The 22620-nt window shown below is 37.4% G+C and overlaps 1 protein-coding gene across 10 annotated transcripts in view; it reads right to left on the reverse strand.

Annotated features, from left to right (window-relative positions):
• The window catches only part of RAPGEF6 (Rap guanine nucleotide exchange factor 6), a 243169-nt gene that overhangs the window by 135827 nt on the left and 84722 nt on the right, over positions 1-22620 (reverse strand). For all 10 annotated transcript variants that reach the window (XM_021085403.1, XM_005661629.3, XM_021085410.1 and 7 more), the window contains one exon: positions 1350-1493. In XM_021085403.1, the coding sequence (XP_020941062.1) occupies positions 1350-1493 (144 nt within the window). The remainder of the gene's footprint in view (positions 1-1349; positions 1494-22620) is intronic.

The following is a 22620-nucleotide window of genomic DNA, read 5'->3' on the forward strand; positions in this document are numbered from 1 at the left end:
CTGGTGCAGTCAGTAAACCAGCATATCCTGAAAAGGACAACTCTTAGCACACATGAGGGCTAAAAGGTAAATGACTCATGGGCACAAGCCACAGCTACCAAGAGAAAATATGAGAATCTACTTAAGAGTTTATATGACTGTAAAAAGATTTGGGAAAAGAATACACCATAACTGAGATTAGAATAAGCAACTATCTGTAAGGATAACCTGACCCCCTTGCTGTACAGTGGGAAAATAAAAAAAATTATATATAAAAAAAAAAAAGAATAAGCAACAATCAAAACATACAAACTATGCATTCTACCTCCTAACAAGGAGAACCAAACAATACAAATAAAGATAATTTAATTAAGCAATTCTACTTCTTAGAAATTTTTCTAAAGAAACCAAGAAATTATTAAATAATAAGAACAGGAAATGAACACATTAAAAAATTTGAAGGCTATTTCAAATGTTTATGTTTGTTGTCAGAAATGCAATGTGCTTGATCAATGAACTTAGGTAAAGGTGACTAAATTCTTAGAGCTACTTAAATTTAACACTTACTCCAATAACAAACAATTCCCTAGATAATCCTTATTCCTAACATGAAATGAATGAATTTGTCTTTCTGACAACCAAAAGAACTAAACATACTTTGTGAATTTTGCTGCCATCAATCTTTAGACTGTTTTTGTACTTTGGGGAATCATGACTCCTTTGAAAACTTATAATATATACATGAATTTATTCTTTCTTAGACTATCTGTACTTCTTGATTCAACTACATTTCAATCTAAAAAGCAGCTTCCACCATCATAAAATTTAAGACTTCTGAAGAAAAAGCTTACATTTCCTTTGGTATTATTTATCTGCTGCTTCTTTTTTCAGTATTTGCATCTGAATACATACCTTTAACACCTACGTATATTTCTGCACTAGCACATACTAAGTATAACTGTCTCACACCTCAAGAAAAGAACTGACATATTTTTATTTCTTTTGTATTCCTTACTGTATAACAACAACAACAAAGCTCCAAGTGAGTCTTATTTCCTGAGTTCTCAGGACTCTAATCTGTATACCAGTCAGACAACAAACAGGCAAGAAAATCCAGAAGTATGCCTAAAAAGATACTTTAAGAAAAACCCTTTTATATCATTTAAATAAAAAAAAAAGAGAGACCCCCCACTGGTAACCCAAATCAATACAGCAGAAGCACTTAAAAAAAAAAATTGTAAGACATTTTTACGTGCCCCGAACTTTGATGTGTAGAGCCCTGTGTTGATATTACCAGAAATATACGTACATTAAACACACTGTAAATGCGCATTAAGGAAGATCCATGAAATGTTCCTAAATATACTCACAGAAAGATAGCTGTTAATGTCCACATCATCAGTAATAGTCTGGCGTTCTCCTTTATAATTAATTTTCCGAAATCTTCGTCGAGACTGTCTGGCAGGAATTTCCCTTTGTAGAATGCGATCTTCGTTATCCTTGGAATTCTCTACCTGAAACACATGTTCATATTCCTGATTAAACATCCAATTTTTCCATACTACTGATAGTCTATGGAGTCTTAACAGGCTCATAAGGAGGCTTCATTTACTTCTTGCAAAAACCTGCCTCAAGAAAACAGTCTGTATGGGACAATGCTCATGACTTCAAAAAGATTAAAGGTGATATTATTATAAAGATCTGGAGACCACAGTTTCCTTCCAGGAAATAGTCTCTCTTGCTCACATAAACATATACCCTCTAAGTAAAGTCACTTACAAGAAATGAAGGCTGTTAACTACACCTACACACTCAATAATTACAACTTCGGAGTTAGTCTAACTACAAACTGCCTAATTAAGCACATATTTTATTTAGAAAACAATCAAGGTTATGATTTCAGTTGAGCTGCTCAAAAGTGAAACAAAAATGCTTTATGCATTATTCTTTGCTGTCCATCTTAATGTGTGAAAATGGCCAAGAATAAATAAGGCTGGCATCTTCTAAGAAGGGAAAATTAACATTTATAAGGCTTAAAATGTATATATGTTTATTTAGTTTACACAGCAGCCTTGTAATCAGTTATTTAAGTGACTTCCCAGTCTCACAACAGTGATACTTTATTGATATACAACTACTCTGCCAGGGGATGGGGGAGAGGGAGTAAAGAAATAGGTGAGGGAGATTAAAACGTACAAATTTCCACCTGCGAAATAAATGAGTCATGGATATGAAATGTACAGTGTGGGGCATATAGTCAATAACTATGCAGTCTCTCTGCAAGGTGACAGATGGTAACTAGACTTATTGTGGTGATCATTTTGAAATGTATAGATATACCGAATCAGTATTTTGGGTAAGAGGAATTAACATAGCATTGTAGGTCAATTATACTTCAAAAACAAACTCATAGAAAAAAGAGATTAGATTTGTGGTTCCCAAAGGCAGGAGTTGGGAGGAGTGGGAATTAAATGAAGGCAGTCCTAAGGTACAAACTTGCAGTTTTTAGATAGATGAGTGCTAGGAACATTATGTCGGCATGATATAACAATGCTGCATATTATTTAAGAAAATTTTTTCTTTTCTTTAATTTTATATTTATATGAGATATGGATATTCACTAAACCTACTGTGATTAATCACTTCATGATATAGTTCAGTCAAATCATTATGCCTTAAATTTATACAGTGTTGCATGTAAATTATCTCAATAAAACTAAGAAAAAAAGCCTACCTTGCCTATCTAATTACAGATTAGACAATAAATTTTTAAAAATTACTTTTATGAAGGAACACTGACATGTTCTAAAGTACACTTTATAATTAATTTCACATCCAATAAAATAACAATAATAATTTCAGCTTTTCCTCCACAACTACTTCTCCTGTTAATGACATGTTCCTTGCTAATATTAAAAAAAAATTCCTAGTCATCCAGGCATGAAACTTCAGTATTTCCAACTCCCATGGCTTGTCTTCCAAATCTTATCTTTAATCATTTTTTAGAAATCCCTCTCACAATGCCCTTTCTTTCCTTTCCATGCCCATCATTCCTTATTCAAGTCTTAATTACTTCAGTCCTGAACTTGCTGCTTCAGGCATGTCCCTCTACAATTCCATCCTGCACAGTCAGATAAATCACCTAGATAAATCATCATTATGTCAAGTCTCCTGTTCAAAATGCTACTATGGACACACCAATGGTTACCAAATAAATACTAAACTATTACATTTGATATCCAAAGCCACACATGTTCCAAGCCTCAAAATATTTATCACTTTAGCTTATACATAGAAGCCTGGAAAAACTGCTCGCTTAGTCTCCTCCCCACAGAAAACTCTATCATATAAAAGCTCTGATGAGATATGCAAAAACTTTCTGATAATTTCTCACAGTTGCTGTCTCAACTGTCCTGTTTGAGGTGTGAGAAATTAAATGTAGCAGCCAAGACAGCATGACCTGGGTCCTTACACATAAATAACTTAGACTCAGCTAAGTGACTACTTATTTCCTCAATTTGTTATCCTATCCATTCTATCTTCACATGCTGAAACACTACAAATCATTTAAGACATATATCAATTGCCATCTCTTCAATAACTGAAAGAGACATTCCTTGTGACTGGCTTACTATGTGAACACAACCTAGACTTATCTCATAAATAGGATTGCCTTCAGGCCTTTGCATACACCTGTGTTACTTGTGCCTAAAAGCTCACTCCTCCTTTGCTATCCTGTGACCCAGTTCAAACAAGCCCACCTCTATCCCAGGAAGGTGCTACTCCTTCTATAGTACTAAACATACTGGCCATAATCATTAGATAAGTCTACCTCACTACAAGTTCCTTAGTACAGTAACAGCATTGCATTTATATTCATTGTTGTTCACATATTCAAAAAGTTTGCCAAAATGGGCATTACATTAAATTCTTTCTTTCACCCTAAATATGTTAAGCCCTTGGCAATACACATAAGGAACTCAAGATACACAAAGGCAGGCAGAGGAAGTTACTGAATATTATAATTCTAAATGCTAAAATCCAGAAGAGACAGGGGCTTGATTTCCAGCTCAATAACAACAGAATTTTGTGTAGGTAGAAAAATACACATCACTTCCTTGGGATTCAATTTCCTTGTCTAAAAAATGATGGGAGAATCATCTTATTTATGAAATCACTATACTAGGCCATGTACCAGAAACTGTAAGTTATGTCCTTTAAAGCTCACTACAAAGCTACTCTTTCTATATTACTGGTTGGTACAAGTCTCACAAAACGTAGTATTTCACACAAGTGAGTGAGCTGTGATTTAAAACCCAAGTGTGACTAAAAAGTTCATCTCCTTCATACTCTCCTATCCAATAGGATGAACCAGATTATCTACTTTAGGTAAAATTCCCATATCATAATTCTTAGATATTTTACTATCTACCACTTATTGAGCAAAAGCAGAAATTTAAACAATAAAGGATTTACAAGGTAGAAATCGTAGTTAATGAGATTTATTTATTTATTTATTTATTTTGGTCTTTGTGTCTTTTTAGGGTCACACCCATGACATACAGAGGTTCCCAGGCCAGGGATCCAATTGGAGCTGTAGCTGCTGGCCTACGCCACAGCCACAGCAACGTTCGATCCAAGCTGCACCTGCGAGCTACACCACTGCTCAAGGCAACGCCGGATTCCTAACCCACTGAGCGAAGCTAGGGATCGAACCCACGTCCTCATGGACGCTAGTCAGGTTCACTAACAGCTCAGTCATGATGGGAACTCCTAAATGAGATTTATAAAAGGAGTTTCCAAGCCTCAAAAACTTGGGGAAAAAATACCAAATGAAAATAAAAGTCAAACAACAGATAAAGGATTAAGTGCCCTTAAAGCTCCCTTTGAACACAACTGAAATGTGGGCTTTAAAAAAGAAAGAAACCTTGTAAACACACATTGAAGTGGCACAAAAGTAAGGAATCCAAAAGCAAAGAATGAAGTGAAAACAAGAATACCAGGAAGTAGTATAGCAACAAAGTCCCTAATCTATCAGATCATTTCTCAACTTCCACTCTGATGGCTGTAGGGAATGAGAGATAACAAATAAAATAGAGAAGCCACTTAAGATTGAAAAGCCATAGGACACGTACTCATCCCAAAGAGCTAGGCCCTCACTGCGAGGTCTAAGCACATAATGGAGAAAGGAGAGCGAGAACTGAGAGAAGGACTTCTGGGGGTAGGAGTGGGGGGTATTCAAAATAAAAGCCATCCTCCATGCAGGTCTGTAGTTTAAACTCATAATATCTTAAATGCATAAGTAAACTTAAAGATTTCAGGACTAAAACCAGTAAGACATGCAACTAGCAAAAGCAAATCTAAAACCTCTTTGCAAGAATGCAACTTTAACCCAAACCTCAAGTAATTCCCACACCTAGAGTTCAAGACATATGAACTCATGCACAAGAAAAAAAAATTCCAAACCCCAAACCCCCAACTAACACAAAACCCAATCACGAGGGCAAATAAGACATAATGAGCAATAATGGCTAGAAAAAGGTAGCAGAATCACACTTGCAAATATACCAATATACTGGAAGTATCAGAAAGTAAAATGCTGTAATAAAAAAATTAAACCAAAAGAAACTTGCAGAAAATGAGCCAGAGATTACATGGAGCAACCAAATAAGTAAGGAATGGCCAGGACAAAAACAATATCCTCCCAAAGTGCTCTCCCTGCCCACTGCAAGGCTAGCAGAGAGTGACAAGAAACACCCTCTACATTTGTAAGAGGGATAAGAACATGGAGATACACCATATCTGAAACACAAGAGCACAAAGGAGGCCTAAAACTAAGAGTGGAATAGGAACACTTAGAAAAATCTTCCAGGAGTTCCCACTGGGGCTCAGCAGGTTAAGAATCTGACTAGCATCCATAAGGATGTGGGTTCAATGCTTGGCTTTGCTTAGTGGGTTAAGGATCCGGCGTTGCATGAGCTGTGGAGCAGGTCGCAGACATAGCTTGGATCCCATGTTGCTGTGGCTGTGGCGTAGGCTGGCAGGTGCAGCTGTGATTTGACCCTAGCCTGGGAACTTCCATATGCTGCAGGTGTGACCCTAAAAAAAGCAAAAAAATAAAAACAGAAATATAAAAATCTTCCAAAAAGCCCACTTCCACCCCTAAGCACAAAGTAACACTACAAGAATTTGAAACAGTGGCACACGGAAGGTAACCGTAAAAACAAAAAATCCAAACCCAGCTCAACTCCAGCAGGTGTGTTATCTCCAGGCCTAAATACAATCTACGCTCTGTCTTTACTGCCCTACACAACACCTAGTAATAAATACAAATAATTACTTACATAAAAATAAAAAGGGGGAGTTCCTGTCGTGGCGCAATGGTTAACAAATCCGACTAGGAACCATGAGGTTGTGGGTTCGGTCCCTGCCCTTGCTCAGTGGGTTAACGATCCGGCGTTGCCGTGAGCTGTGGTATAGGTTGCAGACGCGGCTCGGATCCCGAGTTGCTGTGGCTCTGGTGTAGGTTGATGGCTACAGCTCCAATTGGACCCCTAGCCTGGGAACCTCCATATGTCGCTGGCGTGGCCCAAGAAATAGCAAAAAGACAAAAAAAATAAAATAAAAAAATAAAAAGGGTTTTAAAAAAATCCAATCCACTGCCAAGACACAAAGCAATCAATACGGCAACCTCTGAAAATTAGGAAATAACACAGATGGTAGAAATATTAGACAGGAAACACAAAAATAACTATAATTAATATGGTAAAGGTTCAGCAAAAGAGGTAGACTATATGAATAGACAGATGTAGAGTTTCAGTAGACATAAATATTAGAGTAAAATGTCAGAAACAAAAATCACGGTACTAATGATGAAGAATGGTTTGATAAGTTCATCAGGAGACCTGATGCAACTAAACTTAAAACACAGGTCAACAGAAAGTACCCAGAGTAAGAGGGATAAGAGGGGCAAGACAGGGAGGGAAGGAGGATACAGGAAAAGACAGAGGAGTGGGGAGGAGAGATAGGGAGAAACAAGAAAAATGTAAGAACTGAACAGTATATTAAGATGTAACTAAAAAGTGAATTAGCAAATTGGAAAGACAGAGCCAAAAAATAACATAGCATACAGTACAAAGTCAGGATGAGATGAAAAATAATAAAGAAATCTTAAATACGAACAGCAAGTTGAAAATATTTAACATATATCTGAACAAAGTTCAAGAAGATGATAACAGAGGAATGAAGACAATGTCCAAAGAGAAAATGACTGAGATTTTCTACCAAAAAAGGGAAAAAAAAAGCCCAAAGAGCCCCAAAATCCAAAGTAGGATAATTAAAAACTACAATACAACTGCAAATCCACACATGAATGATACATGGAAAACTTTCAATGCAGCCAGGAGAAAAACGTAGATTAGCTATAAGGGAAGGGGAATTAAATTAACTGAATTCTCAAAAAACAATGGATACCAGAAAACAGAATTTACTGACCGGTGAGAAATTTTTTTTTGCTTTTATTATTTATTTATTTATTTATTTATTTTATTTGTTTATTTTTTTGTCTTTTTGCTGTTTCTTGGGCCTCTCCCATGGCATATGGAGATTCCCAGGCTAGGGGTCCAATTGGAGCTGTAGCCAACAGCCTACGCCAGAGCCACAGCAACGCGGGATCCAAGCTGCGTCTGCGACCTACACCACAGCTCACGGCAACGCCGGATCCTTAACCCACTGAGCAAGGGCAGGGATCGAACCCGCAACCTCATGGTTCCTAGTTGGATTCGTTAACCACTGCGCCACGACGGGAACTCCGAAATTTTTTTTTTGTACTGAAAGTGTATTCACAGCAAAACAATCCTCAAGAATAATAGAAAATAAAATTATTTTCAGGTAGAAAAAGAAAAAATAACCCAGCTGAGATGTTCACCAACAAAAGCCCTTTACTAAAGAAAATTTTAAAGGTTCTGCCTCAGATGTAACACAAATGGTCCCTTGAGTAAGGTCTCAAATACAAGAAAGAATTAAAAGCAAAGAAATGCTATAGATACATGGCTGAATCGAAGGATATAATGACTGCATAAAACAATAAGACAACATTTGTGGAATAAGTAAGTAGAACTAAAAAACTGGACAAAAGCAATTACATTTGGATATAATCACCACCATTAAATTTTTATAAGCTTTGCTACTTATTAACTTCAGTTATTTTTAAGCAGACATATTAAATATAGCTGGAATTAGCAGGAAAGGAACAGAACACACACAGTATCTAACTGAGTATTGGGGGAGGGAGTTCAGAGTGGAAAAAAAGAACTTACTATATTATACACAGAACAAAAGTAACAAGAGGGGGAAAAAAGAGTAGAATATGTACAAAGCACATAATGTGGTAAAAGTAAATCTGAACCTATCACCATCACAATGAATGAAAATAAAAAAGTTTTTCTGGTTAAAAAAATCTTACACCAAATGCAGAAAAGGAGCCACAGCCTCCTAATACTAAGCATAGAATCTGGATTAAAAGATGACAACAGAGTACTAAATTAGAGGCTAACATCTAATTAAGAAATAATGAATACAAGAATGCTATACACAAAGCCTAGGAATGCAGGGAAAAAAAAGTAACAGACTGAGAATATAACAGTAATTAATATTATAAAAATATATTAATACAAATCATATTAGGAGATCAAAGGAGAAAAAAGCACAGATCACTGTAACAAACGCAGAAAAATAGATTGTGATCAAATCCTTTTTTTTGCCTTTTGAGGGCCGCATCTGCGGCAGATGGAAGCTTCCAGGCTAGGGGTCGAATGAGAGCTACAGCTGACAGCCAACACCACAGCAACACCAGCTCCAAGCCACATACGTAACCTACAATGCAGCTCATGACAACGATGAATCCTTTGCTCCTTTGCTCAGTAACACTGAGGAAGGCCAGGGATTGAACCCGCATCTTCATGGACCCTAGTCAGACTCTCAACCTGCTGCACCACAATGGGACCTCCAACACTGATCAATTTCAGTATTCCTTCCTGATTAAAAAATTTTAGCAATATTTTGTAATACTCAATATACCCTTAGAAGTCATGAGCTTTAGATAGAGTCCAAATAGTTTTATTGAAATTTCTTTGCTTTCTGACACACAAAAAAAATGCATTCTAATACATTTCTTGCTGCACATGTGATGTAAGCCATTACTTAATGGAGGCTTATATCCTTTTAGTTAGGAAACAGTATTTACTCATAATCTGGGATCATACAACTACTAGGAACGGCTGAAACTACTTCACTGTCACCACTTAAAAGCTTTTACAATGAACAGCTCCAGGAAACACATTTTTAAAATAAAGTAAAGCAACTTGGGAAATATTTTTATGATAAATGCTAACATCTCCTATTTAAATTTGAGACTGGAGTTTTACTTATCTTGTATTTTGTAAAACTTTTCCTTCTTCTTTTTTTTTGGGGGGGGGGGCCCGCACCTGTGGAGAACCTCTGGAAGTTCTCTGGCCAGGGATCAAACCCATGCCACAGTTGCAACCTGTGCCACATCTGAGGCAATGCCAGAGATCCTTAACCGGCTGCCCACACGGGAACTTTCCAATTCTTTCCTTTTAGAGTTACAGTTATAAATGTTAATTAAATATTAATTAAATGTTAATTATAAATGTTAATTAAATATTAATTAACTATATCTTAGTAACAAATAATTTCTTAGTAATATTCACTTAGGTTATCTATACAAATGTATGTTACTTATACATACATAATAATTTAAAAAGTATTGTCATTACCACCAACCAGGTACTACATAATCTTTGTTCCTAATGATTTATGTATATAAAATTTATATATTTATGAATATATTATGATTATGTTACATATATGTAATTATATATAATGTACCTATATTCACACAAATATATAAAACTTTAAAAATACTGCCATTACTGGGAGTTCCCGTTGTGGCTCAGCAGAAACGAAGCCAACTAGTATCCACGAGGATATGGGTTCGTTCCCAGGCCTCGCTCAATGGGTTAAAGGATCCAGCGTTGCCACAAACTACAGTGTAAGTCATAGACATGGCTCGGATCCAGTGTTACTGTGGCTGTGGCATAGGCTGGGCACCTATAGCTCCCATTCAACCCCTAGCCTGGGAACTTCCATATGCCACAGGTTCGGCCCTCAAATGGAAAAAAAAAAAAGAAAAGAAAAGAAATATATACATACATACACACACACACACACACACACACACACACAACCATTACTACTAAAAAGGAAACTGAATCTTTCCACCCTTAGAGCTATCCCATTAGAAATGCATAGACAAAATGAAATTTACTGGTAGAATTAAACAATTTATATATATTAAATTCACTTGTTTAGAGTTCCAGCCATAGCTCACAGTGATCAGCAATATCTTAAGTGCAATGGGACACAGGTTCAATCTCGAGTCTGGCACAGTTGGGTTAAGGATCTGGTGTTGCCACAGCTGTGGCTTAGGTCGTGACTGTGGCTGGGGCCTGATCCCCAGCTTGGGAACTCCATATGCTGCGGGATGGCCAAAAATGGGGGGTGGAGTGTAGACAGACCAGTTTATCTGTAGCTCCCGCTGTGCCTCAGCAGGTTGAAACCTGACTAGTATCCATGAGGATGCGGGTTAGATCCCTGGTCTGAAGAAGATCTGCTGTTAAAGATCTGGAGTTAACCTAAGGTGTGGTGTAGGTCACACATGTGGCCAATATAGGATGGCAGCTGTAGCTCTGATTGAACCCCCACAGCCTGGGAATTTCCATATGCTCTAGGTATGGCCCTAAAAAGAAAAAAAATTTTTTCACTTTTTTAAAAGAGATTTTTTTTCTTTTTGAATTATTTTAAGTGTTTTAAAAATTCACATGTCTCCACTAAGAAGCTTATCTTTCTCAGGATTTTTTTCTAGCTCCACTTTTTTATTGTTCCACATAACAACTACCATTCTGATGATTATTTTTCATTGAGACATCATTAAATTTACAAAATAACCTAAGGAAAATTAATACCTTTATGATAATAACTCCTTATTTGAGCACACAATATCTCATCTTCTGTTCAAATTGAATTTTTTGTTTGGGGGAGTATTTAAAAACAATGTATTTGCCCTAACAGACATTTCTTGATAGAAAACATACAGAGAGCCAACACATGAAAAGATGCTCAACATCACTAATTATTAGAAAGATGCAAATCAAAACTACAATGAGCTATCACTTCATACCAGTCAGAATGGCCATCATCAAAAAGTCTACAAATAATAAATGTTGAAGAGGATATGGAGAAAATGGAAGCCTCCTACACTGTTGGTAGGAGTGTAAATGGATAAAGCCACTGTGGAAAACAGTGCAGAAGTTCCTTAAAAAACTGAAAACAGAGGTACCATATGATATTGCAGTCTCATTCCTGGGTATATATCCAGACAAAGCTCTAATTCAAAAACATACATGCACCTCAATGTTCACTGTAGCACTACTTACAATAGCTAAGACATGGAGGCAACCTAAATGTCTATCAACGGATGAACCGATAAAGAAGATATGGCATATTTACATAACTGAATATTACTCAGCCATAAAAACATAATCAAATAATGCCATGTGCGGCAACAAGGTGAGATTTACACAGCATATTAAGTGAATTAAGTCAGTCAGGGAAAGACAAATACTACATTTTATCACTTACATGTGGAATCTAATATAATAAAAACAAATCTATACACAAAACAGAAACAGTCTCCTAGACATAGGAAGTGGGGGAGGTTGGAATTAACATATACACACTACTATAGATAAGTAACAAGGACCTACTATATAGCACAGGCAACTATGTTCAGTATTTTTAATAACCTGTAAGAAAAAGGAATCTGAAAAAGTATGTGTATGTACATATATATACACACACATATAAAACTGAATCACTGTGCCATACATCTGAAATACGACCCTGTAAATCAACTATACTTCAATTAAAAAAATAAAAATTAAAAACAATGTCTTTGCAAATTCCTTAAGTTTATGCTAAAATGTTTTATGCAATTATTATAAATGTACTCTTCTCATATGACATTTCTGTCAAAGGTCAATTTCTTGATTTCCATTAAAAAATCTGCTGGGATTTTTATGGCGATTGCACTGAATTTTACATCAATTTGGAGATAATTTCTATCTTTAAAATATTCTCTCAAGTCAGAGCTATGGAAGAGGTAAAATTTTTTTTTTCTGGTCTTCTGTGTAGAAGTCTCCTATAACTTCTGTTACATTTATTCTGATGTATACAGATATTTTTGCCATTTATAAATGGTTTGCTTATTAAATTCCATTCTTCTAATACTGCGTTGCTCATAAGTATAAATACAATTGATTTCAGTATATTAACAAGCATCAAGTGACCTTGCCGAAATGATTTATTAATTCTAAAGTTCCCATGTACATATTCGTGTATTTTATACATGCACATCATACCACCTGTGAATGACTTTTATATTTCCTTTTCCAACCTATCTTTTTCCACTTGCCTAAATGCACTTCATAGGATTTTTCAGCCAGTGGTTTTGGAATTGGTGAGCTTTCTTGACATACTCCCAAATGCCAGTAGGTTTTCCATGTTTATTGTAGGGTCTGTGAAGATACTGTTAAAAAAGGTGTGGAAATTTCCTACTTTCCCTAGCTTGCTAAAAGTTTTAAAAATCATGAATGGGTTTTGAGTATTACCAAATGGTTCTTTTGTTAATTCTGAAGGAACATATTAAAACATGTGAAATTCATCTTAAGCCTTTTTTGCTGAGCAATTTAAATGTTTATGATGTTACTCAGATGATCAGCTGACTTTTCCCCCTAATTATATTAATATAATGAATCACTGATTTTCAAATCTGGAAATAAATTCAACTTTGTCATGATATTTTAGCATTCTCTTTACATGTCACTGGTATTTGATTCCCTAATATTTGAAGATTTAAAAATCTATTTTCATTTAAATAAAGCTGACCATTAATATTGCTTTTGTGTAGTATCTTTGTCAGGTTTTGCTATCAAAATTAAACTGGGCTCTTACATGATGTTATATGTCACTTGTATCTCAATAAAAAAAAATTAAACTGGGCTCATTAAGGGAAAGTATTCTATCTTCTGTTTCCTGTTAGACTTTATGTATTACTTCTTCCTTAAATGTTTGGAAAAAATCTCCATCAAAACCATGTGGGTCTGAATTCCTGAATGGAAAGGTTTGTGATTACAGGTTCACCGTCCAGTTACTGTATTATGTAATTTTCTATTTGGATGTATGCCAGTTTTGGTAAGCTGTGTATTTCAATTTGACTCTCAAATTTCAAACTTACTGGCTTTAAATTTTTTATAATATTCTCTTTTATTATTTTAATAAACTTGGTTAGACCCCTAATACTATAAATATTCTTTCCCACTCCTAACATTGGTTGTATCTCTCTTGTTCTTATCTTTGACAGGCATTTGTCAATTCTATCATTCTTTTCTCAAAGTTCCTTTTGCCTTTGTTGATTCTTCCCAAGTTTGCGTTAAATATCATTGATTCTTACATTTATTTTCTGGCTTCAAATATCTGTTAATATAGTTTGCTCCTAATTTCCTGATGTAAATATTTAACTTGGTGAGTGCCAGTCTTTTAGTCTAACATTAAGTCTTAAATTTGTCGGCAAAAAAGCCATAAGCTGAATTTCACATGTTTTGACATGTCATCTTCATTTGGTTCAAAATGTTTTCTCATTTTCATAGTGATTCTTCTTTAACAAGTTAAAGTATATTCCTGAATTTCAAAAAACGTATTTTGTTCCGCCTTTTTTTTTTTTTTTTTTTTTTTTAATGGCTGCACACACGACACATGAAGTTCCTGGGCTATGGATGGAATCTGTGCGGAAGATGCAACCGACGCTACAGCTGCAACCACTTGGGATCCTTAACCCACTGTGCCACAACAGAAACTCCACCTCTTCTACTTTTAATCCTTCTCAAATCTCAAAAACACTGCTGTTTCTGAAGTGGCACATATTTCGTTTTAAAAAATTTAAGATGGTATTTTCTTTCTAATGAGTAGTTAATTTATACTTATTGTAATTCTGATAGATTTGGAACAAAATCTATCTTATATTCTTGGTTCCTCCTATTTTACACTGTTTCCCTCTATGAACTATAAGCTCATTTAGATTATGACATCCTTGACTTACTAAAATATATTGGGTTTTTTTTTTTGTCTTTTTGCTATTTTTTTGGGCCACTTCCGTGGCATATGGAGGTTCCTAGGCTAGGGGTCGAATCGGAGCTGTAGCCGCTGGCCTATGCCAGAGCCACAGCAACGCGGGATCCGAGCCGCGTCTGCAACCTACACCACAGCTCACGGCAACGCCGGATCGTTAACCCACTGAGCAGGGGCAGGGATCGAACCCGCAACCTCATGGTTCCTAGTCGGATTCGTTAACCGCTGCGCCACGACGGGAACTCCTAAAATATATTGTTAAATAGTATATTTACTACTCACCAGAAAATGCAAAGACCTTAGTAATTTTTCAGTTCATTTCTTTTTTCTTTTTTTGTCTTTTTAGGGCTGTACACACGGCACACGGAGGTTCCTAGGCTAGGGGTCAAATTGGAGCTGTAGCCACTGGCCTATGCCACAGCGAGAGGAAAGCCAGATCCGAACCACGTCTGTGACCTACACCATAAAGAGCTCACAGCAACGCCAGATCCTTAATCCACTGAGTGAGGCCAGGGATCAAACCTGTATCCTCAAGGATACTAGTCAGATGCATTTCCACTAAGCCACAACGGGAACTCCAATCCATTTCTCCCTTTCTTAATTTTGTTATTTGTTTACATTCTACACATATTTTAAAGTGCAAAAAACTTTTTTACTATTAGTTTATATATAATCATATTTCAAAGATGCTGAAAGCTCAGTACAGACTAGTAGAATAATCCAAACGTCATAATAAAGTAAATCACACTAATTTTTTGGCTTTCAAGAGCATTTAAAAGTTGTTTACACTATACTGTAGTCTATTATTGTGTCTTACACACACTTATGTCTTAAAAATACATATACACCCTAATTTAAAAATTCTTTATTGAGGAGTTTTCATTGTACCTCAGCAGTAACGAACACAACTAGTATCCATGAGGACGTTCAATCTGTGGCCTCGCTCAGTGGGTTAAGGATCTGGCATGGTGTTGGGTCGAGGATGCAGCTCAGATCCTGTGTTGCTGTGTCTGTGGTGTAGGTCAGCAGCTACAGCTCCAATTCGACCCCTAGCTTAGGAACTTTCCATATGCCAAAGGTACAGCCATAAAAATGCAAAAACAAAACAAAAAACTATTGCTAAAAGACGTACACCACAGCCACAGCAACATGAGATCTGAGCCGCGTCTGCAACCTACACCACAGCTCACAGCAATGCCAGATGCTTAATCCACTGAGTGAGGCCAGGGATCAAACCCAAATTCTTATGGATACTGGTAGGGTTCATTTCTGCTTAGTCACAATGGGACCTCCTGAAATGTATTACTTACATAAATGTGTTTCCTACATACATTTCTCATGTAAAGACTTGAAAATCAAAATGACTCCTTGATCCCTGGGCCATAGAATGGATGCTGTGTTAGCAGGAATGACAACAACATGAATCTCATGTTCATCTCTACATCTCTATCAGAGCTCTGAGGTGCCAGTTACATGGTCAAAGAAAAGTAGTATTTCGAAAAGAATCATGTTTTTTTCCTAAGTGGCAGGTCTTAACAGTGGGCTTAAAATATTCAGTAAACCATACTATAAACAGATGTGATGTCACCCAGGCTTTGCTGTTCTATTTACAGAGCATGAACAGAGTAGACTGAGCATAATTCTTAAGGGTTCTAAGATTTTTAGAACAGTAAGTGAGCACTGGCATCAATGTAAAAGTTAACAGATACATTAGTCCCTAGCAAGACAGTCAGCTTTTCCATTGAAGCTTTATAGCCAGGCAGTGACTTCCCTCCAGGTATGGAAGTCACAGATAGCATCTTCTTTTAATAGAGGACTGTTCTGTCTGCACTGAAAATTTGTTATTTAATGTAACCACATTCATTATCTTGGCTAGATCTTCTGGATAACCTGCTGTAGCTTTTACATAAGCACTTGCTACTTCACCTTTCACTGATATTATGAAGACAGTTTCTTCTTAAACCTCATGAACCTCTGCTAGCTTCAAACTTACTTGCTGCACCTTTCTCACTTCAACTTTCACAGAATTGAGGACAGTTAGGACTCTGCTCTTGATTAGGTTTTGGTTTAAGGGAAGCTTGCGGCAGTTTGATATTCTATCCAGACCATTAAAACATTCACCCTAAATTGTAAGGCTATTTCCCTTTCTTACTACTCATGTTTTCACTGGGCTTTCCTTCAAAACTTTTCCTTTGTATTCACAACTTAGCTAAGTGTTTGGCATCAAAAGGCTAACTTTTGGCCTATCTCAGCTTTCAACATGTCTTACTAAGCTTTTGATTTAAAGCGAGAGATGGGCAGCTCTTCCTTTGCACTTAGAGGCCACTGTACTGTTATTAATTGGCACAGTTTCAATACTACTGTGTCTCGGAATAGGCAAGACGGGATAGAAAGAGATGGGGGCACAGTTGGTCAGTGGAGCAATCACAACACACACAACATTTAAGGGCCATCTTTTATGGGTGTGGTTCATGGTGTCCCAAAATAATTACAATAGTAACATCAAAGATCACTGATCACTGGGAGTTCCCATTGTGGCTCAGCGGGTTGAATCCAATTAGTATCCATGAGGGTTCAACCCCTGGCCCCCCTCAGTGGGTTAAGGATCCAGCACTGCCACGAGCTGTAGTACAGGTCACAAATGCAACTTAGATCCCAGCTTGCCGTGGCTGTGGCATAGGCTGGCAGCTGCAGCTGAGATTCGAATCCTAGCCTGGGAACTTCCATATGTCGCAGGTACAACCTTAAAAAGAAAAAAAAAAAAAAAAAGATCACTGATCACGATAACACATATAATAATAAAATATGGCACCAAGAGGCTTTCAGCTTTTCCCTACGGAGAATGATGTTAGCTGTGGGTTTGCCTTTATTTCAAATGCTCTTCCACTGTTGCCTTGCATTGTTTGCTTCAGCGAATTTGACAATGTCTGAATCAGTGCAGTATTTTTGTCTTTAAAAATTATGTAATGTTTTTGCTTGGAAGCATGAAGATTTTTTTATCTTTGAAATCCTAATAGTTTTTTTTCTAGAAAACATCTCAGACCTCTGATCATTCTGGGTTAATTTCCCCAGTATCCTGTGTGCGGGGAGCCGAGAAAATGCAGAGACTCAAAACAAGGACCTTGCCTGATGGCAAAAAAACCTGAAGGCAGGTTCCTTAACCAAGAAAGGGAGCTCACCTGAATGGTACAAGCCGAAGGTGGGCTTTTGGTCAGGGAAAAAAGCTCACCTGAACGGTGCATGCCGAAGGTGGGCTTCTGGTCAGGATAAAAAGCCTGACTGCATGGTACAGGCTGAGGGCAGGCCTCAGGTTACACAGCTCTCATTTTGATGAAGAATTGGGGCTTTCCTGGGAAAACTTTCCATGTTTGCACTGGAGAACATGGATTGTTTCTCGGGTGACCTAGTCTTTCCTGTTGTTTTATTTGTCATTCAGTTTTCCTCAGTCTTTCCTGATTATTTATTATTCTTATTTCCCATTCTTATTTTCCTGTGGTGATTTGTGATTTAACAAAGTTACAACAATAATATAACAAGAATTTCATCCTGAAGGACTTTCCCCTATTTAAATCCAACTTAGTTAAAACATAGTGTTTATCTATTAACTAGTTATACAGTAAACTTTAGAGTTAGGATTTTAATGAGGTCCACAGATGTTAGCCATATCTTATCCAAAAAACCTAGCTTTGAGTTTTGTCTTTGATTTTGAAAGCTTTATAGTGATAGCTAGTTTAATTAAGTTGGTTTATATTTACTTACACTGTCTCCCCGCCATAACGCTTTGAAGATAAGCACCAGTCTACAAAGTTTGCAAATGCTAAATTCTTGTGTTTTATGGCCTCTTCAAAATACTCACTAAGTTTAGTTAAGACAGAGATCTTAAAACAGGATGCATAGCTGCTATACCATGTAATAGTTAACCAATGTACTTTTAACACTGTAATGTAATCTATAGTGAAAAACTGTCTATATAATCAACCACTGTTGCCAATAAAGTTTGAGCAGTCCAGCGCCCTCAAAGAAGGGACAAAGAGGCTGTCTCCATGTTGTACATTCGCCGACGCTGTATCCCTCTCCAATAGGGAAGTGCACGCTCCCTGGCCGCCGGAGCTGGCCTCCGGCACCTGTGAACATTTTCAATGTGCAGATGTGAATCCTTTTCAACTTCTGGAGAATTTCCTTTGCACATAACTTTAAATATTAGTTCTTTTTCACTGATTTTTCTTTCCTGGGACTCTAAAACTACAAAAGTTATCCCTCCATTGCCCTGTCTTTAATTTCCACTATTTTCTCTAACACTTTCTCCAACTTTGAGAGTGATATAAACACTGTGTAAAGGCCTAAGCTTAAGGTACACAACAATGTTGATACACTTACATATTAGAAATCATTACCACCGCAGCTTTAGGTCTAATAGGTCACATAATCACCATTTCAATATTGTAGTGAGAAGGTTTAAGATCTGTAATCTTAGCAACTTTCAAATATACAACAAAGTATTTCTTACACTTTTACTTCATTCTTTATACAACAAAGTATTTCTTACACTTTTACTTCATTCTTTGTGTCATTTTCATTCATTTGGTTCTTTTTCTGCCTTTCTTCAATGTAACATTAAATTTTCATTTGGGTCTATTCTCCCTGAGGCGTTTTGTAATTTACTGGTTTCTAAGATTTTTTTTCCTTTGTATTCCATTTCTTTATTAAGTTTATACTCCTTTTACTCCACTTTTTTCTGCCCATTTTCTTTTCTTGGTTTTTAAATTTCTGATTCTACATTTAAAAAAATATCTTTGACTGGTTGATTGAATACATTAAACTGTCTAGAGTGTGGCCACAGTTTCAATTTTCATGACTGTTTTTCTAAGGTAGAGAGGAAATTTTCTCAGTTGATATGTAATAATTCTCATTTTATTTTATTTTTGTAGAAGTAACTCTTCCCCGCCCCCCTCCTTTTTAGGGCCATACCTGCAGCATACAGAAATTCCCAGGCTAGGGGTTTAATTGGAACTTATAGCTGCCGGCCTATGCCACAATCATAGCAACACCAGATCCAAGCCACATCTGTGACCTACACCACACCTCATGGCAACTCCGGATCCTTAACCCACTAAGCAAGGCTGGGGATCGAACCTGCATCCTCATGGATACTAACTGGGTTCATTAACCACTGATCCACAAGGGGAACTCCTCATTTTATTTTTATAATGCCTATATAGAGGTTTATCAATCTTCCTTTTTTATCCTTTTGTGGTGTTAGAAGGTTTTAAAAAATTCCTACTTTAAAAGCACTTCTTGAGCAAGGATCAAGAGAGTGGAGGAATAAGACATGCCACTCACCTTCTCCCACAAATACATAAAAGAAAAAAAGAAACCCATCTACATGCAGAACGATTCACACAGAACATCTACTGAATGCTGGCGGATCTTAGACCTCCATAAATGGCAACAAACACTCCACACAACTGGGAAGGACAACAGGAAAAAAAAAAAGTGAGAAAAGAAAGAGAGAAAAAAAACGAATCAGGACAAGACCGGAACTCCTTAGAGGGATCAGTTAAAGTGGAAAAGAACCACACCGTGGGAAACCACCTAACCAACAGGGGATCAAAGTTTTGGAGAATAGCTCAGCAGATGGACTGAGGAGGGTGAGAGCCACAAATATCATCTGCTCCACTGCCCCCAGACACCGGGTTTGGGGCTGGGCACTGAGACTCAGGCTCTGGAGTCAGTTCCAGGGAGAGGACTAGTGTTGGCTGTGAGGAGACAGACTGAGGGGCTACACAGCAGGGCGCCACAAGCTGGGGAGCCGAGCGCCATAGCCCAGGGAAACTTGGAGGAGGTCTGCACCTGCAGGAGAAGCAAAGTGCCATAACTGGGGAGGGCAAGAGGAGGCACTGGGTGGAGACTGCCATAGGAATATCTTTCCTTGCACACGCATGGACTCTCAGAGGGTGGGGGGACTCTGGTGCAGGCTGCAGGGAATAAGGCACCACTTGCATGGACTACAGGTGGCGGGGCAATTCTTCTGTGGGCTAAGGACAGTGGAGGGCTGAGTGCAGCATGGTGTCTCTTGTGTGGTCTACAGGCAGCAGGGGCAAACCACAGCAATCATCTCAGACACCAGAGGGAGGTGTAGCCTGCCACCACTAGGGGTCTGAAAACTGGCCCCAGGCACCTCAGAGGTTGACAAAGAAGAGGGCATTGCAACCGAGCACCACTCCTTTTTGATCTCACTCCCCTTTTAGGATACATCTGCCATGCTGCTGCCACTTCCAAACACTCTGGGCAAAATCTACTCCTGCCTGACCACTGTCACTTCCCAGGGCCCTGCAACTAGGAGCTGTCTTCACCATCTTCTCATGGGTCCTTCCCACTGTTAAGGGCCCAACAACCAGGCACTAGCTACTAGCCCTGCCCACTGCCTCCATCTCCCTGGAAGCATCCGTAGCACCCTAAAAAGTAAGCTCTCACAAAAGACCCAGGGGTGCTCTCACATATAAACTGCCCTCCAAGACTACAGTAGTTGTTTTCCTTAAACTCATAGAGTAAGAAATATATAAGCAAAATGAAGACGCTCAGCAACCAATTCTCCTGTTAAAAGAACAGGAGAATTCACTTCAAGGAGCAAACAATGAAACGGACCTATGCAGTCTAAGTTCAAAAAGGAGATAGTAAAAATACCGAAGGAATTAAGAGCAAATATGAAGGAATTAAGAGCAGATACGCACAGTAATGTAGAATACTTGAGAAAGGAACTAGAAAATATAAGAAGGAGCCAAGAAAAATTAGAAAATTCATTTGCAGGAGTTCCCATCATGGCTCAAAGGTTAACAAACCCAACTAGTATCCATGAGGATGTGGGTTCAATCCCCTGGCCTTGATCAGTGGGTTAAGATCCAGAGTTGCCATGAGCTGTGGTTTAGGTCATAGAGGCAGCTACAATCCAGCTATATGGCATTGGCCAGCAGTTTTAGCTCTGATTCAACCCCTATCCTGGGAACTTCCATATGTTGTGGGTGAGGCCCTAAAAGTACAAAAAGGAAAAAGAAAATAAGAGAAAAGAATGCATTTGCAGAGACGCAAGCTGAGTTAAAGGCACTCAAGGGCAGAATGAATAAGGCAGAGAAATGAATAAGTGACTTGGAATACAGAATAATGGAAATGACCCAATCAGGACAGCAGACAGAAAATCAAATGAAAAAACATGAAAACAACATAAAAGATTTATGGGATAATATAAAGCAGGCCAATTTATGCATAACAGAGATTCCAGAAGGAGAAGAAAATGAAAAGGGGAATGAAAATATATTTGAAGAAATTATGGCTGAAAACTTTCCAAATCTAAAGGAAACATATCAAGATACAGGAAGCACAGAGGGCCCCAAACAAGTTGAACCTAAATAGGCCCACACAAACACATATCATCATAAAAATGGCTAAAGTTAGGAGTTCCCAACATGGCTCAATGGAAACAAATCCGACTGGTAACCATGAGGACATGTGTTTGATCCCTGACCTCACTCAGTGGGTTGGGGATCTGGAGTTGCAGGGGCTGTGGCGTAGGCTGGCAAGTGCAGCTCCAATTTGACCCTTAGCCTGGGAACCTCCATATGCCATGAGTGTGGCCATAAAAGACAAGAAAAAAAAAAAAAAAAAAGGCCAAAGTTAAAGCTAAAGAGAAGATTCTAAAGGCAGCAAGAGAAAAACAGTTAATTATAAGGGAACCCCCATAAGGCTATTGGCTGATTTCTCTACAGAAATACTACAGGCCAGAAGACAGTGCCAAGATATATTCAAAGTTCTAAAAGGGAAAAATTTGCAACCTAGAATATTCTACCCAGTAAGAATATCATTTAAAATAGGAGTAATAAAGATTTTCTCCGACAAACAAAAACTAAGAGTACAGCAATACTAAACCCATTCTAAAAGAAATACTGAAAGACCTTCTCTAAACAAAAAAGAAGTAAGAAGAAATAGGATGGAGGAAATCACAATGAGAAAGCAATCACTTAAATAAGCCAGTATACAGATCTAAAAGGCAAAAACAACAACAACAAAAAAAAAACCTTCTGTAAAACCAACAGTAGACATAAGGAACAGCAAAAAGACAAACATTCAGATGTTAAAAAAGGACTTCAAAATCATAAAATGTGGGGAAGAAAATTAAGAAAATCTAGACTTTTTTTTAAAAAAATGTGTTTGAGTCTCTATGACAATCAGGCTAAAGCAAGGAGATATAGGAAGGGGTTAACATACTTGAAAACAGCAACCACAAATCAAAACCAAACATTACATCCACAAAAACTAAAAAGAAGTGGACATAACTGTAAAAGTAAATCATCCAAAAAAAAAAAAAAAAAAAGAAAAGAAACA

Source organism: Sus scrofa, chromosome 2 (assembly GCF_000003025.6).
Source record: "Sus scrofa isolate TJ Tabasco breed Duroc chromosome 2, Sscrofa11.1, whole genome shotgun sequence".
NCBI classification, from domain to species: domain Eukaryota; kingdom Metazoa; phylum Chordata; class Mammalia; order Artiodactyla; family Suidae; genus Sus; species Sus scrofa.